General features: G+C 39.0%; 1 protein-coding gene across 1 annotated transcript in view; it reads right to left on the bottom strand.

Moving 5' to 3' along the window:
• The window catches only part of LOC120384194 (plasmanylethanolamine desaturase-like), a 75,403-nt gene that overhangs the window by 21,493 nt on the left and 36,741 nt on the right, over positions 1 to 17,169 (bottom strand). Inside the window, exons 2-3 of the mRNA XM_039502560.1 lie at positions 16,940 to 17,059; positions 4,519 to 4,610 (exon numbers count right to left, since the gene is read on the bottom strand). Of these exons, the coding sequence (XP_039358494.1) occupies positions 4,519 to 4,610; positions 16,940 to 17,059 (212 nt within the window). The remainder of the gene's footprint in view (positions 1 to 4,518; positions 4,611 to 16,939; positions 17,060 to 17,169) is intronic.

Genomic DNA, 17,169 nt, shown 5'->3' with positions numbered 1-17,169 from the left:
ACTGAGTCAGTATATCAGCCAATTAGACGGCTAATTTCCCATCTGCAATATGACATTATTGTCACTGCATGTGCACTTGTGTGTACAGAATTATGAAATTCTGGCACTAAATCATAGACCTTCATCAGTGGTTTGAGCATTGGCCTGCTAAACCCAGGGTTGTGAGTCCAATCCTTGAGGGGGCCACTTAGGGATCTGGGGCAAAAATCAGTCCTTGGTCCTGCTAGTGAAGGCAGGGGGCTGGACTCGATGACCTTTCAAGGTTCCTTCCAGTTCTAGGAGATAGATTGGTATATCTCCAATTATTATTATTACTACCCTGGCATGTGTATCCAGTATTACTTCAGACTAATCCTTTGCTGCTTCAGAGAGGAGTCTGGGAAGATCTTTTGTCCCTTTGTTCAATGTGTCTTTCATTCAGGGAAGCCGGAGACCTCTCTCTCCTTGTCTCTGTTCTATGTCAGGTTTCCAAGCCGACTGCTAAATGATGCCTGCCTCTGCACAATGACTTCAATGGGAGCAGTAGGAACTTAGTACTTCTGGGAATCAGGCCCCCTTCCTTTAGGTTCCAAAACACGGATTTAGATGTCAACCTTTAGGCACCCAAGTCTGGAATGTTCTATAGCTATTTGCCTTCTTCTAGTTTAAATAGCCTGTTATTAATTAGCTAGATCCTAAATACATTGTTATGAGCGGGAAAATGGTTCAAAAATAACATCCCACCTCTTTCTGATAATATTGGTATAATATTTCCTGTAATCTGATGTGCCTCCCCAGAGATATTAGTAAAATTAATGGTTGCAATTCTGGCATTATATAAGAGAGAAAGATACACCCTCAGAAATGGGTAGACTGACATTTAAGCTTCATGTGTTTGTATAGTCTTAGTATTACAGCTTCACTGTAAATTTCTTTGCTATGGAGATTGTTACTAATATGTGAACAACAACTCTGAGGGTAAGGTTTCTACCTTGAAAATGAATAAAATATAAACATTACAGGAAAGAAAGACCTTGCAAGGTCAACTGTAGAGCAAGGGCAAACCCAGAAGCTACACACAGAGGCATCAAGCTGCAGTATGTGTGGTTCACAGACAGGACTCTAAGGAAACTCTGAAAACAATGGGTCAAAGGAGAAAAGGGAAGAAGTATTACAGCATCAGATAGGTCATGGTCTTCGCAGCTCAGCAGCAAGAAATATGTGAGGATTGCTGAGAGTATGAGAAAAATCCAACCACTTTGCCAGCCTCTCAAATACAGTCTCAAACCCGTCATTGTCTTGTGACTGATTTTTAAAGAAGGAGGTAAAAAGTGCTTAGCAACCACAAGCTCCAAACACAGCCATGAAAGGTCAAGAAATATGGTATAAAAATAATCACCTAAATGTAAAGGGCAAATTCCCATCCCTCAATCAAGAGCAGTTAAAATAAATGCACAGTTCAGTCTCAACTATCCAACCTCAGGTTATCTGAAATGCGAGGTTAAAAACCATGGTACAGCTCTTTCATGTAGTTATGCATAATGCATTTCTAGCCCTTTCATACAAAAGCCTATCTTCCCAAAGATTTAAGAAAATTTGGAATATAATAAGGCAGGGGAAAAATATCTGGGTTGTACTGCAGAATTTAGGAATAACAAGTTATTTTTACATATTTATCTCAAAGCACTTTAAATATAATCTCAATTTTACAGATATGGACACTGAGGCACAGAGAGATAAAGAAACATGCCCAAGGTCACATAATAAGTCAGTGGCAGAAACAGATATTAAAACCCAGTTCACCTGACTCTCAATCCAGTGCCCTGATTACACTGCCTCTCTGTTTAACAGAGATATTGTATACATTACACACACACACTCTTTCAAAATATAAGTAGCTTGATTTTGCAAAAGTGGTAAATACCTAACACTCCCACTGACTTCAATATTCAATTTTACCTTGGCCTAAGGACTTTAGGGACTTGAATTCAAGAGGAGCTGTGAATGCTCTGCACTTTTGAAAATCTTGGCCATTCTCTCTAGCCTTGATCATGCACACATTGCTCCTTCAATACATACAAAATGCAGCTGTTAAAGTCATCTCCCTTGATCCAGCTGATGAGCATGCCACTCCTCAGTATGAATTTCTTCCACTATTGCGTCAGATATAAGCTCATCATCTATTTCAAGGCTCTGCCCATTCCACTTATATCCACCTACATCAAGTTTAGCACTACCCCCAGACCATCCACTCCATCAATATTCCTTCTCATCTCCAGCCATCTGCTTCTCACAAAGTCACCTGACCTCCATGACATCTGCCATGCAGCTATCTATGCAGGTACATTAAGCTGGTCTGCAAGGGCCCCTTCCAGGTCCAGAATTAAGACCCACTTCTTCCATCCTTCCTATCATGAATCTAGTTGACTTATATAAACATTCTTATCTCTCTCAACTTCTTGAATGTCTGGAAAATACCTTAGAGAGACAAGGTGGATGAGGTAATATATTTTATTGGACCAACTTCTCTGATAAAAAAAGAAAAGCTTTCAAGCTACACTGAGCTCTTCTTCAGGTCTGGGAAAGGAACTCAGTGTCACAGCTAAACACAAGGTGGAACAGATTGTTTAGCATAAGTAGTTAACACAAAGTCTGACGGACTTGCCTCTTCCACCAACAGAAGTTGGTCTCACCCACCTGCCTGTCTCTCTAATATCCGGTTACCAACACGGCTACAGCACTGAAAATGGAAAATATACTTGAGTGCTACCAAGTAGCAAAATATAAATAAATAATATGCATTTAAAAAATTCACCAGATAATGTTAGACAAGACTGACTTTAGATGGAGACCCATAATTAATTTAATTGTACCATTTCTGCTAAATAAAAAGGTAAAATTATTTTAAGTACCAAACACCGCTAGTTACATTGTTATATATTGTTCCTGGCTGTTGCTAAATTGCAATTAATAATTTTGAGACTAGTCCTTTAAAATAATCCACTCTTTCTTAATGAAAACTAGAAGCATTCATATATTGAAAATTCAGATCAGAAGTCAGAGTGGAAAAATGAAAACATAAATATGCAAACAAAACCTAACATATCTCTGATATATATGACTAAAACTTGTTGATATCTAAATAGTGTGTGTACCTGTGTGTAACACACATACACATTCTTACACTTTATTTATTTGTATATACCTCAGATGTCACCACTTTGAGCCCATGCCTCATTTATGTCTATTAATATTTTCTTTTGTGAAAGGAAGGCATATATGCTATACCACATATAAAATTAAGTGAGGATAAGATGGAGCTTTTGTAATGTATATCATACGAACGGTTTCATCAACCCTGTTACTGTCACATTATTAAACAGCTTCACATATAGTATTTCAATGACCTGATTAAGTGCCAGATTTGGCAACTGTGCGCACACATATACAAAAATGAAGATAAGATGGATTCTTTTGTCAAAGATGTATTTGAGATTAACAGCAAGCTGGCAGATTGAATGTGTTACACTGCACTGAGGCAATTACTGCAGTAGGTAAAGCAAGTGATAAAGATTTATTTAGTACAAGGCTGATATTCATTAATCTCTTTAAACCCCATGTTAAGGTTGTTTAAAGCACTGTAGATCTTCTCTGGGAAGGGCTGTTGAATCTATGACAGAAAAGGCAGACCTGCATAAATGCAGTGCAAGTCTCCATGGACTATGACATTTCTATACCTCCACAGGGAGGCCAGTATTTTAGATTAGTTTGGTTAGCACTGCAGATGCAGCATGCTGATTTACTAAACTCTGATGCAAGTATCAAAAATAATTAGCGTATCAAAGATCACTTTCTTTCCCCTCTTTTATTACTGTGCTAAATATGGCATTGTCACAAGGAAATAACTTATTTTACCGGCGTTCAGACACTAATGGCAGACTTCATAAAACTGTACGTTTCTAATAAGATCTGTTTTTTTCCAGTGCTGATTTTTTTTTTAAATGAACATATTATACAATTGCACAAAAGTCACTCAATTACACCTCTCCTTCCACATATCTCAGTATAAGGTACTAATAAGCATTTCTAAAAATTAAACAGTTACTTTGGTACTCTGATACTATAGTAATAGGCACATTAGAAATACCTAGTTTTAGTGCATAAGCTTTTCTGAACTGCTTTTTATATGCCACAGATTAAACTTGTTCAATGGATAACCTGAGCACTAAAATTTCATGCTTTTACAGCATTCGCTTTATAAAAAATTAATTCTTATTGGGTGGGTACACAGAAAAATACTCTCTTTGAAACAAGTTAATTTCTTCAGTGTTTAAGTGAGATCCATTTCTCAATACATAAAAAAGAATGAACGCTGTCTCAAGAGTTTTGCTCAAGGTTCCCAGGTATTGCTGGTGGATGGGTGCTTAAAACCAGAAAGACACCCACAACCCTTCCTAATTTTTTATCTTCAGAAAGCATATTAAAATGATTTATTTCTAGTCTACTGCTCATATTGAATGCAAGTCAACTTCTCCTTACCTTGCCAATGACAGGGATATCAACGGAACCCCAGGTATCGGCTCCCCAGTGAACCATGCCTGAGGCAAAATCAGCTGTAATAATTCCAGCAACTGGAAATAAAAAAGAATGTTAACAGTAGAAGCTAATCTACACACTGAAGTTACATCAACCACTTACCCTATGCAGCAGAGAAAATTAAAAAAAAAGTCAATGATTTCCAAATGCAAAAATACTTTTTATGAGACCACACAAAACTAGCAAAATTCACTTTAATCAATTTCAATTAAAAGAAATGTAAAGTCTCTATTTAAAAACATATTAAAAAGCTGCTTCTGGAATCATGCAGAATCAGAAAATCAGTTTTACATATAAAACTGCAGCAAGTCAGCAGGTGCCAATTTCATTTTAATAGTAATCCATTAATCAGTTTTTAAAGGTTTCTCTATTGTAGGTTTACTTAACCCAACCTAGCACAAAATAATGGGGTTAGCCAAGTGTTTCTCCAACATTTTTTCAACCATATTCTTCCTTATCTCTCTCTCCCCCTTTCTCTATGTGGCCTGTACAGTTTCGTATCTTCATTGAAATACCTTCCAGAAATGCCTTTTATTCCAGCAACATAAGATGGTTCCATTGTGCTGTGAGCCTTTTCCAAAAGAGCAAAATTCTCCCGAGACTGGGGTTTCCAGATCTGAATGCTTAATTTCATATTCTAGCTCAACAAGAGCAAGGCTTCAAAAATACTGGATTAGGGTTTATTGTGATCAAACTACGAGAGCTACTTATATTGAACTATTCTCTCATTTTTAAATGCTGGTTCAATATTAACATCTAGCAAAAAATGCTGAAGATTAGTATTACTGTTTCATAAGCTTTATATACAGCATATCAGTAACTCAATCTACTGTCCATAAAACTCTATTCTAGTTATTCAAATACAACTGAAAGGATTTTTTTAATGGGCTAATTATCTAACTCCAAGATTCATGATTTGCCTGTCAAACTAAAGCCAAGTAGTTAATTCAAAACAAACATAGTACCCGTTACTTTTCCCTCATCAATTCTTTGCATTGTCCTCCTTAGCTACCATGTAAACAAACTCCCCTTCACATTAAATAAATTCTTCATGCAAACCATCTTTGTCCTGAATTTTAAAAAAAATATTTAAATCACTATGACATGTTGTCACTGCAACAACTAGATTTAAAAACCACCCTGAACTTGTATTTGTAGATTCCCAGGCCAGAAGGGACCAGTGTGATCATGTAGTCTGACAACCCATATAACACAAGCTATTTAACTTCCCCGCAATAATTCCTTGAGCAGATCTTTTAGTAAAAACATCCAGTCTCAATTTAAAAATTGTCAGTGATAGAGAATCCACAATGACACTTGGTACACTGTTCCAATACTTAATTACTTGCATTGTTTAAAATGCATGCTTTATTTCCAGTCTGGATTTGTCTAGCTTCAACTTCCAGCATTGCATCATGTTATGTCTTTCTCTGCTAGACTGAAGAGACCATTATTAAATATTTGTTCCCCATGAAGATATTTACACACTGTAATCAAGTCACCCCTAAACCGTCTCTTTGTTTAGCTAAATAAATTGAGCTCCTTGAGTCTAACACTATGAAGCATGTTAGTATTCAGACTAAAGGATTTTCCTAAAGTCAACCACACTTATCCTAATATTTCAAACGGGCCATTAATTTCATAGTCTATTTTAAGGGCTAAACCCCAGAGTCCGATGGATTTTCATAGGAGTTGTTTACTTGAGCATGGGCTGGCAGAAAAACAGAGCGAGGACTTCAAATTTTCGCCTTCTAATAAAAGCAACAAAGAATCCTGTGGCACCTTATAGACTAACAGACGTTCTGCAGCATGAGCTTTCGTGGGTGAATACCCACTTCTTCAGATGCCTTCTAATAGTGTCCTCTATGTTGCATAAAATATTTCTCCCTCCTTCTGGGAGATCTTATTTGTCAAAATCTAGATATGTAGATAATTTCAGTGGGAGCAGGATTATACCCTTAATTCAGTCTTCCTCTAACATGCAAACTGGGCATAATTCACAAAAATAGCACTATAACAACAAATGTGACAGTTAATTTTGTTTTATGGCATGACTACCACTGGTACAGACAAATGGGTACGTCCTTGTCTTCTGTCAGGTAAGCGGTGGTGCCCGCATGAGGTACAGCAATTTTTATGCACAGTTCTGCCTCCTCTTCCATGCAGGCAAACTCCCCAGCTGATGACTGCAAAGTCTGTATAATATAGGTTAGCCTGCCTTGACTTCCTAATTTCAGTCACTCAGCCCAAGTTATACATCTGATTAGACAGTTTTGTGGGCATCTGTACCTCTGTGGTCATGCCCTGGAAAATGTGATGTACAGAAAATGTATTAAAATTGTAGAGTTAGCATTTTAATGCTCAGGGGTTTCCTGGTCCTGCTTGCAGGTTAGGGAGCTCTGTAGGGAAGCATGAAAGCAGCAAACAAAAAGCCTAGAGTAAGGTGGGGCAAGTTATGCCTCTGTTTTAGGGAGCAACCTGCTTTGTGTTTCATCATTCTGAATTCTAAGAAAAAAGTAGCGTTACACTGCAACCTTCCATAAAGAGTATTTTATCTAACTTCTCTGTCGGTATGCTGTTACACATACCAGAAAACCATCAGGATAGTCAAAACAACTAAACTGTTTTCTGCAACACAAATTAAACATATGAAAGTTTCGAGATGTTTTTTCCATTTCTGTCCACTCCCATGGTGTGACTGTCACTGCCTTACACAAATAGGTTTTACGTAAATTAAGGCTCTTACGTAAATTAAGTTGTCATGGGATAAAAGGGAAGGTCCTTTCATGGATTGAGAACTGGTTAAAGGACAGGGAACAAAGGGTAGGAATTAATGGTAAATTCTCAGAATGGAGAGGGGTAACTAGTGGTGTTCCCCAAGGGTCAGTCCTCGGACCAATCCTATTCAATTTATTCATAAATGATCTGGAGAAAGGGGTAAACAGTGAGGTGGCAAAGTTTGCAGATGATACTAAACTACTCAAGATAGTTAAGACCAAAGCAGATTGTGAAGAACTTCAAAAAGATCTCACAAAACTAAGTGATTGGGCAACAAAATGGCAAATGAAATTTAATGTGGATAAATGTAAAGTAATGCACATTGGAAAAAATAACCCCAACTATACATACAACACGATGGGGGCTAATTTAGCTACAACGAGTCAGGAAAAAGATCTTGGAGTCATCGTGGATAGTTCTCTGAAGATGTCCACGCAGTGTGCAGAGGCGGTCAAAAAAGCAAACAGGATGTTAGGAATCATTAAAAAGGGGATAGAGAATAAGATTGAGAATATATTATTGCCCTTATATAAATCCATGGTACGCCCACATCTCGAATACTGTGTACAGATGTGGTCTCCTCACCTCAAAAAAGATATTCTAGCACTAGAAAAGGTTCAGAAAAGGGCAACTAAAATGATTAGGGGTTTAGAGACGGTCCCATACGAGGAAAGATTAAAAAGGCTAGGACTCTTCAGCTTGGAAAAGAGAAGACTAAGGGGGGATATGATAGAGGTATATAAAATCATGAGTGATGTTGAGAAAGTGGATAAGGAAAAGTTATTTACTTATTCCCATAATACAAGAACTAGGGGTCACCAAATGAAATTAATAGGCAGCAGGTTTAAAACAAATAAAAGGAAGTTCTTCTTCACACAGCGCACAGTCAACTTGTGGAACTCCTTACCTGAGGAGGTTGTGAAGGCTAGGACTATAACAATGTTTAAAAGGGGACTGGATAAATTCATGGTGGCTAAGTCCATAAATGGCTATTAGCCAGGATGGGTAAGAATGGTGTCCCTGGCCTCTGTTCGTCAGAGGCTGGAGATGGATGGCAGGAGAGAGATCACTTGATCATTGCCTGTTAGGTTCACTCCCTCTGGGGCACCTGGCATTGGCCACTGTCGGTAGACAGATACTGGGCTAGATGGACCTTTGGTCTGACCCGGTACGGCCTTTCTTATGTTCTTATGTTTGACTAGCAATAACCTCAGCTCAAAAACCTCCTTAACCAGTTTATCCCATTTAAAGAGGCAAAAGAGACAGCACCTTTCTGCCACCCATGACAGAGAAGTCTTGGGACAAGATCGGAAGTAGACAGGTGAGTCAGAGAGCTGAAAAGGGCCCTCAGTTAGATTTTAGGTGAAAAAGAGAAAAGGTGACCTATGAAGGAAGCTCCATATGTCTCGCTGATACAGGCAATGGCCTCTGGAACCAAATTTTTTCCAAGTGGGGGCACAGAAAGGGGTAAAAAGATCCCCTTACCTTGGGCTGGACAACCTCCTCTTTGACACTGCTTTCCTCCTTTCTTCTACCTCAGGGGCAGGGCAGCTAAGAGACTTGTCCAGCCCTGTGGCAAGTGTCTGAAGCACAGTGAAAGTGCCTTTATCAGCCGTGCCTCAGGTGAACCAGTGACCATCTGCGAAGAGGACCCAGTGCCCCATGTTCACACCATGCCCACAACAACGTGCTGGAGAGTGGAGCTGCAGTGAGTTCCTGGCTAGCTTCTTTTTCTTTCCCAGCTGAAGAATGAAGCAGGTTGAAAAGGTTCAAGATGCCACCTCAGCATGAGGCACCTGCTGCTTCTGAGGCACCTGCTGCTTCTTCAGTACAGGCAAGAATCAACTGGGGAGTCTGGCTGCATGGAGGTGAGAAGGAGCTGGAGTGGACAGGAACATTTCTGTATCCCGACTGAGTACCACCATAGGATAGAAACAGAGAGTGCTTAATTTGTATTGAAAGAGGTGACCAGGTTCAAGCAATTTTTTTAACATTCATAACTGATGCAGCAAGCCCAGAGGTACCTGGCTATGTACTGCCACACCTAGTTGCTGGAAACATGCCTATTTGTCTGTATCAATAGCAGCCACACTATGGGAAACAGAGGAGGCATGATGGTGTGGCACGAAGGTTGTATCAACATCAACTTGGGATGGCCACATTATTGACAAGTGGTAAAGTCACATGAAAATTATTCAAATACATAAACAGTGCCGGTAAAATCTTTACACCATACAGTCACATATTCCATGCATTCCACATCCTATATGGAAAAAACATTTTAGAAACAGTTTGAAGGAGTTTTCAAAATTTTTATATCCCTCCATTTGTAAGGTCAAGTTCTCTTAGTACCCTTAGTCCAATGATGTAGGCCTCAGAATGATAAAGATTCTCTCAAATACATTTTAGAAACCTCTAAAACGTGATTACAATAGATTTTCTATTCAGAATAATGTGGTGTTTTTAAGGTTTGCTCTTAAAGGACTCAAAGCAAGTTTTAAGATTGGGAACCTCATAGCTAAAAGCCAGTGGTTTACGCACTGGAAAGCTGGCAAAGTCCCCATCACACTGGCTGGTATAAAAAGTTTCATGTTTCTAGTCTGATGGGTTTCAAGATAGATATCTGACTTTAAACTTGTCACTGTTCCTAAATTGTTCCTACGCTTCAGGCCAATGTAATTCGGTGGGAAATTCCACATTTACGAGACAGGAAGAAACAGGCAAGTTGTTTAAAAATAAAAATAAATGGCAGCTGTCTGGAGGGATTTGAATGTTTGAAGTAGCCCCAGATGAGACTAATTAGTGATGGTGAGTTGGCCAAAGGTGTCTGATAACCATTATCACACAGCCTTTCAATTTACTACCATCGTGTGTGTTATAGAAGGTATTATCATAATTGTGTTTTGATGCTGTTTAATTCTTACACTATGCATCTGTATTGTAAAATACACTATTTGGAGATTCATCAGTAACTGGAAAAATATTGGTGGTTTGAAATAAATTGTACACATATATATTTTAGTATATGGGAAGTTTTTAAATACTTCATTTAAAAAAAAAAGATAATGTTTAACAATAGTGCAAGAAACTAAAACCCCCACAGGTGTTTGGGTTTTACTCTCAAGGTCAACTGACAACATTAGACTTACATGAACTCACTTCAAGTTACAGCAGGGAAATCATGTTAGGAAATATGGATCAAGCCATCAAGCAGTAATAAAACTGTTACCTCCAGACTTAGTATTTGAAATATTCTTTGAAACCTGTCAGAGTTTAGTATTTCCATTATTAGAATGACATTTAACAATGACGTATATCAAATGACTTAAAAAGAATATCAAGTCAAATGTATCAGGAAAAAATTTACAAACCAAATAACATCACATTTTATTTAGTCGATAGCCATTTTATCCCTATACATAAGACATGAAAGAAAAAAATGGAGAAAACTTCTTAAGCTTCAGGGTAATGAAATAACTATGCTATTTAGAGAGCTTCAGAAAGGTTTTAATATGGCAACTGATATGGGCCTCCATTGATACAGCATATGAGTACAAAGAGTAAATGATATGTAAATATGAATTACAGTGCCAAATCCACATCAAACGGATGAAGTGACATCATCAAGCAGATGAAGTGACAAATGTAAGTCACTCAAATAGCACAATCATAAGCATGGTATAAAAATTTATGTTGTGATATCCTCAAATGTATATTCTCATTTACAGTTTAGGGCAGGGGTTCTCAAACTAGGGGTCAGGACCCCTCAGAGGGTCGTGAGGTTATTACGGGGGGGGGGGGTGAGGTTGCGAGCTGTCAGCCTCCACCCCAAACCCCGCTTTGCCTCCAGCATTTATAATGGTATTAAATATATAAAAAGTGTTTTTAATCTATAAGGGGGGGTTGCACTCAGAGGCTTGCTGTGTGAAAGGGGTCACCAGCACAAAAGTTTGGGAACCACTAGTTTAGGGAGAGATTTTCAAAAGTGCTCAGCTTTTGTCTGACTAACTTTGCTCCCGATTAAGTCAACAGGAGCTTTATAATTGATTTGAAAGGGAGTTGGGTTAGGCCAGTACCAAATGCTTTTGAAAATCCCACACTAAATTGTTTTCATGAAGACAGTTTAAGCTTGTGTGACAATTTGGGTATTCCAAGTATCTCCAACTGAATACTCATTATACTTGCACAAACCCTTGGCATTGGAACCTGTTTAACTAAGCACAAGGATGGGTGCAGCAATGCTGGCCCTTATTCTTTTCAGAAACTGACAGTCCAGATGAACAGTCACCAGACACTGCCAGAAGGGATTAAAAGGCCAAAAACCCATCCCTATCAACTGCTGATTTTGTGTCTCCCCTCTGCCTATCTTCAGCTCCTGATTTCACAATCCTTCTTGATGGATCATTCTTATATGGATCATTATTAAATTCTAGCAACCCTGTTACCCTCTAGCCCAGGGGTCGGCAACCTTTCAGAAGTGGTGCGCCTAGTCTTCATTTATTCACTCTAATGTAAGGTTTCGCGTGCCAGTCATACATTTTAACCTTTTTAGAAGGTCTCTTTCTATCTATAATATATAACTATTGTTGTATGTAAAGTAAATAAGAAGCTTCATTTAAAATTAAATTAAAATGCAGAACCCCCTGGACCGGTGGCCAGGACCCAGGCAGTGTGAGTGTCACTGAAAATCAGCTCGTGTGCTGCCTTTGGCACACATGCCATAGGTTGTCTAGCCCCTGCACAGAATTAGATGGAGCTACTACGGAGGCAGCTGCACAGACAAGCAGGGTACAGCCAAAACAGATCTCTGTGGCCGCTAGCAGGAATAGGCACATACATGCTAGAACATCCACATTGCCTGTATGCTGTCTGGGTTACTGGGGACCCAAATAATTTTTCAGGAGTTAAACAGAAAGCTTCTGAACACCCTCACACACGGTTTTATTATATAAATGTATATATTGTTTCAAACAATCATAAGAATCAACCAAAGTGGTATCACTTTTTGTACATTTCTTTTGTTTTGTATTTTTAAATTACATTGAATTCAGTAAAGGTGTTATATATCATATATCCAGGCATTCCATATGTACTAGATAAGATTTACATTTCCATAAGTTAAATTTGGGGCTAAAAAAATAAATGGTTGAGTGTCCTTTTAAAGAGCTAAGTAGAATAGAGTACAGTTTAAATGAATAATTCATTTTTTAAACAATGGAACAAAATACTATAAGTGGGGCGCATTAATTCCCAAGCACATGAAATTTATTGTCATGCAGGTGCCCATTGGGAATAATTTATGCACCTTCTATTAAGAAAATATTTTACATTTAAATTTACATATTTTGCTTATTAGGACTAATCTTGCGAGGATCCTTTTTGGAGGTGCCAAGCCCTCTGGTGTGGACTTTATAAAATGTCCACTTAGCAGGAAAAATAATGAAACACATACATGGGTGTTTTCCAAAGAGAAATGTTCTGTGAATACTGGGCTTCCCACATGCTCTTTGTAAACTCAGCTGGTCAGTCTGCAGACTAGTTTACAGAAGTCTTTTATTTTGCCTTGTACAATCAAAACCAAGTAAAACTCACTACCTCTTGTTTCAGAACCTCTTCACTCAAATACATTAAATCAAACCAAATCAATGGTAGTGTATTAAATTACAAAACAAGAAGAAAACTTCACAACTACAAACTACCTGGGTCAAAAGGAAAGGAAAGGAAAGCAGCATTCACTTACGGTACATACAATATTCTTAACAACCTAATTTCTATCCATCATCTCTCATTACAACTGAATGCAAACACAAACAAAGAGCTCCAGGAAATGTATTTCAGTCATCACAGGCCTTTGTGAGCAGCACAACCATTGTGAAATTCTAAGGTTTATAAAACCGAACAGATTTTTAAATCATTCTTTACTAAAGCACAGCTGAAATCAATGTTAAAATCTTCACTCTCTAAAACATTCAAAAGCCCTGATGCTTGCAAGGTGTTAATAAAGCAAATCCATTCAGATCACAGTAGTTTGCCTCACTAGAATTAAAAGCATGACCCCCGAGACAGACTCCAGTGTTCCCCTCACCTCCTGCTGTGGGACACGGATGGGATACTGCTGCTGGGCCATGCATAGGAGAAGATAGCAATGGAATCCTCCTACTCCACATACCAGCCTCTCTCCTCTCTGAAGAAGATTCATGTAGACACTCTGCCATGCAGGACAAAAACAGGACATGGCTAGGATTGGAGAGGCAGGGAGTTGAGGGAGAGAGAGACACACAGGAGAGAGATATTCCTCTCCAGAAACTACATAAGGATATATCACTCTGTGATGCTTCCACACCCCTCCAAGAGGTCATAGTGTGTTATCAACAGCTAGGGTACAGTACAAAGGGCAAGTACAACCAGAGTGAGCCAGTAAGGTGATATGGGGATTGTGACCCTAGATATCCATGGAGCCATAGCTTTTTCAGTCTGTGGCTTCCGTATACCCTAATGGACCCCCACGCTGGGTGAATGAGCTGACCCAGAAATATTGCATTAGTGAGTTCCACTTTTTTGGTTTGAGAGGAGGGCTGGAAATACTTCACAAAACAGTCAACGTGGAAGCAAGAAGTACAAGAAAGCATTTATATAAGGGTTTCTTGCTTATTTTAGCAGGCTGTAGAGATTTAGATAGTTGGGATAAGCCTCTGAGCTATTCACCTATTAGCAATAATTACAACTGATTTAAAATATCTTAAGGCATTCCCATGCTTCACCTACAACAACACTGCCTTCCTATAACTCTACATGTAGATAATTGGAAAGAGATTTAACTAAAAAAAGGAACAAACAAATATGAGACCAACAGGGCTGCCCGGGGGGGGAGGGGGCAAGTGGGGCAATTTCTCCTGGGCCCCATAGGGGCCCCCATGAGAGTTTTTCGGGGCCCCTGGAGCAGGGTCCTTCACTCGCTCCAGGAGCCCTGGAAAACTCTCACGGGCCCAGGCCCCTGGAGCTTCTTCCGCTCCTGGTCTTCGGCAGCAATTCAGTGGTGGGGGGTCCTTCCGCTCAGGGACCCGGTGCCAAAGTGCCCCAAAGACCCAAGGCAGTTGTTTTACAGCTTATTTCATAGGAAATATTGCCAATTTCTAAGGGAAGTGGGTGGGAAGGACATTTTTAAACAACCTGGAAAATCTGGAAAAGCTGCTGACGAGCAGTATAAGTAAGGGCAGGTCTACACAACCGCTTAAGTCTAACTTATGTTGGTCAGGAGTGTGAAAAAGCCCCACCCTACTTGAGCAATGCAAGTCTTGAACTGTCCACACCGCTCTCCCACTGACAAAGCTTCCGCTTCTCACCGAGGTGGAGTAATTATGCTAATGGAAGAGCGCTCTCCCATTGGCATAGCGTGTCTTCACCAGACGTGGTGCAGCTGTACTGATGCAGTGCTGTAGTGTAGACTTGCCCTCAGTGACATGTAATGCGATTCCAAATACCACTGCACTCAACTGGATTACATGAGCTTGAGTGAGTAATCAGTGTCAATTACAGATTGAATGGGAAAAATTCCTGCACTTGACTCCATGGAACTGGACCCCTATGACTGCAGGGAGACCCAGAAAAGTCACTGGGGTTCTGCTGCACGGATCAGATTGCAGGATCAGGGCTTTGGTCTCTGAAAGCAAACAAGTGCCTTCAGAATATTTCAGGAAATGAAAACTGGAAATAAAATCAAGAATGTCTTTATAGTTGTTTGAGAATTAGGTGAAGAGAATGCATCTGAGCTGTTAAAAATATTTGTATTATGGTTACGATATGTCCATAAGGTATTCATCAGAAAGTACTCTCATATCCGTACTTCTCAAGACTATGCTCTCCCATGTATAACACTCATGGAGTGTGGCTGGAACAAACTTTTGTAAAAGTTCCCCCTGTGAATTAAATTCATACCAGCACTGCAGGAGCACTACATTATCCATAAAGTGCTCCCATCCTTACCTCATATACCCAGCACTTGAGAGGCCTTTTGTGGGATACAAGGTGAATGGGGATTTCAACTGAATCTGATCCTAAACTGTTTTTCCACAGCTCAATTGGCTGGACAACCTAACGTTGCAATTGCAAAGCCGGTCGGCTTCACTAGAGAGGAATAGCTACTGCTTTAACTGGACACCTGAAATTAAATCTGTATAGCACCCTGAGAATGCCCATGTTTGTACATCAGGTTCTTATTTACAGTTGAGGCATTAAAATAGACTTCACGGTTGATTGGTTCTTCTAGACCAGTGGAATTAGGCACTCTAAGTATCTTACTATTTGGAGTATGATAGTGCAGATACTACAGGTGGCAAAACAAATAATAGATACAAATAAATTGTGATAAACCAATTCTTTTTATTTTTCAGTGAAAGTTTTGAGTTTGTGTTGCTACAGACAGACTTGCCATAAATTTGTTGCTGCATTTATATTTAATATGTGTAAAAGAGGGATGAAATAGACTTTAGAAATGCTGGTGAAATATTTATAAAACCACAAAGAAGCTATGTAACTGGAAGAGAGGAAAATAAAATAGCTCACACAAGGGATCAAATATACAAGTCTAGCTTTTAACCTGACAGTTTCCCCACAATGCAACTGAGTACATTGCCAGCATGTCACAGATCTGTAACACCTGAGCTGGCAGGGGGAGAAAAGTGATTAAAAGAGGGTGCAATAACGTAATTCTGTCCTTAACACATTCATCCCAAAATACTCCTGCAGATCTGTTCCACACAAAGGCATCTTTAAGAGTACAGTCCTCCTCTACTACACAAAAGTTTCTAACAAGTTTCTCCCCTACACGAAAATATCAGCAAAACATTTTTTCCAGGATGGCACTAAAGTTCAAGATTTCTTCCCTCCTTTTCTCACTATTTCAATATATTTAAGTACTACAGATGAAAATTTCACAAACCATATGCTACAAAGAGCAACTTAGACATGGCATTAAAACAATGTCCAGAAAGTCTATAAGCCCGAGGTAATGTCACCAAGTGAATGCTAATTATGGTGGAAAAGACACTATATGGACACCAATTCGTCAAGTAGTAAATGTGATAATAGAATCCACTGATCCTTTCTCAGTGTTCTCGCTTCATTTTTTATATATTAGAGTGACCAAATGTCCCAATTTTATAAGGACAGTCCCGATATTTGGGGTTTTTTCTTATATAGATACCTATTACCCCCCACCCCGTCCCGATTTTTCACACTCACCATCTGGTCACCCTATTATATATACACATACATAAGTTAAGCACATAAGTGCTTTGCTGATTCGGCCTATAATTCTATATCCTGCTATTTCAAAAATACAAAACATAGGTGCTTATTCAAATCCTCTGGCCTAGAACAATACTGCTATATTGGCTGTGTACACAGGTAGTTGTGATACCAACCTTAGTTCTGCATTTCTCTACATTTCTGATTTTGCAATTCTTACAGCTAAATTAAAAACACGTTTACAACAATATCTGCCATATTGCTGCAAAATGTGAAGATCTGAACTGTGCGTATTGATAATTTTAAAATATGTTGAGGGTTAAAAGACTGAAATACTTACCTACACCTGCTATTATTGTATAAAGATGATTTGCTGAAAAATGGATTAACAGGAGCAGAAAGTCAACTGTGACCAAGATTATGCAAAGGATAACAGAAACCCATTCCTGCAACCGTTTACCTACAAAAGAGAAAAAATAAGAAACAATAAATTTAGCGCAAACTGACTGGAGAGGAGGAAGGAGAAGGACACCGTGGAAGAAAGTGGTAGGAAAGAAGTGAAGGAGAAAA

The sequence above is a fragment of the Mauremys reevesii genome, linkage group 16 (assembly GCF_016161935.1).
Source record: "Mauremys reevesii isolate NIE-2019 linkage group 16, ASM1616193v1, whole genome shotgun sequence".
NCBI lineage: Eukaryota > Metazoa > Chordata > Testudines > Geoemydidae > Mauremys > Mauremys reevesii.
This window is presented reverse-complemented; position numbering and strand designations above follow the sequence as displayed.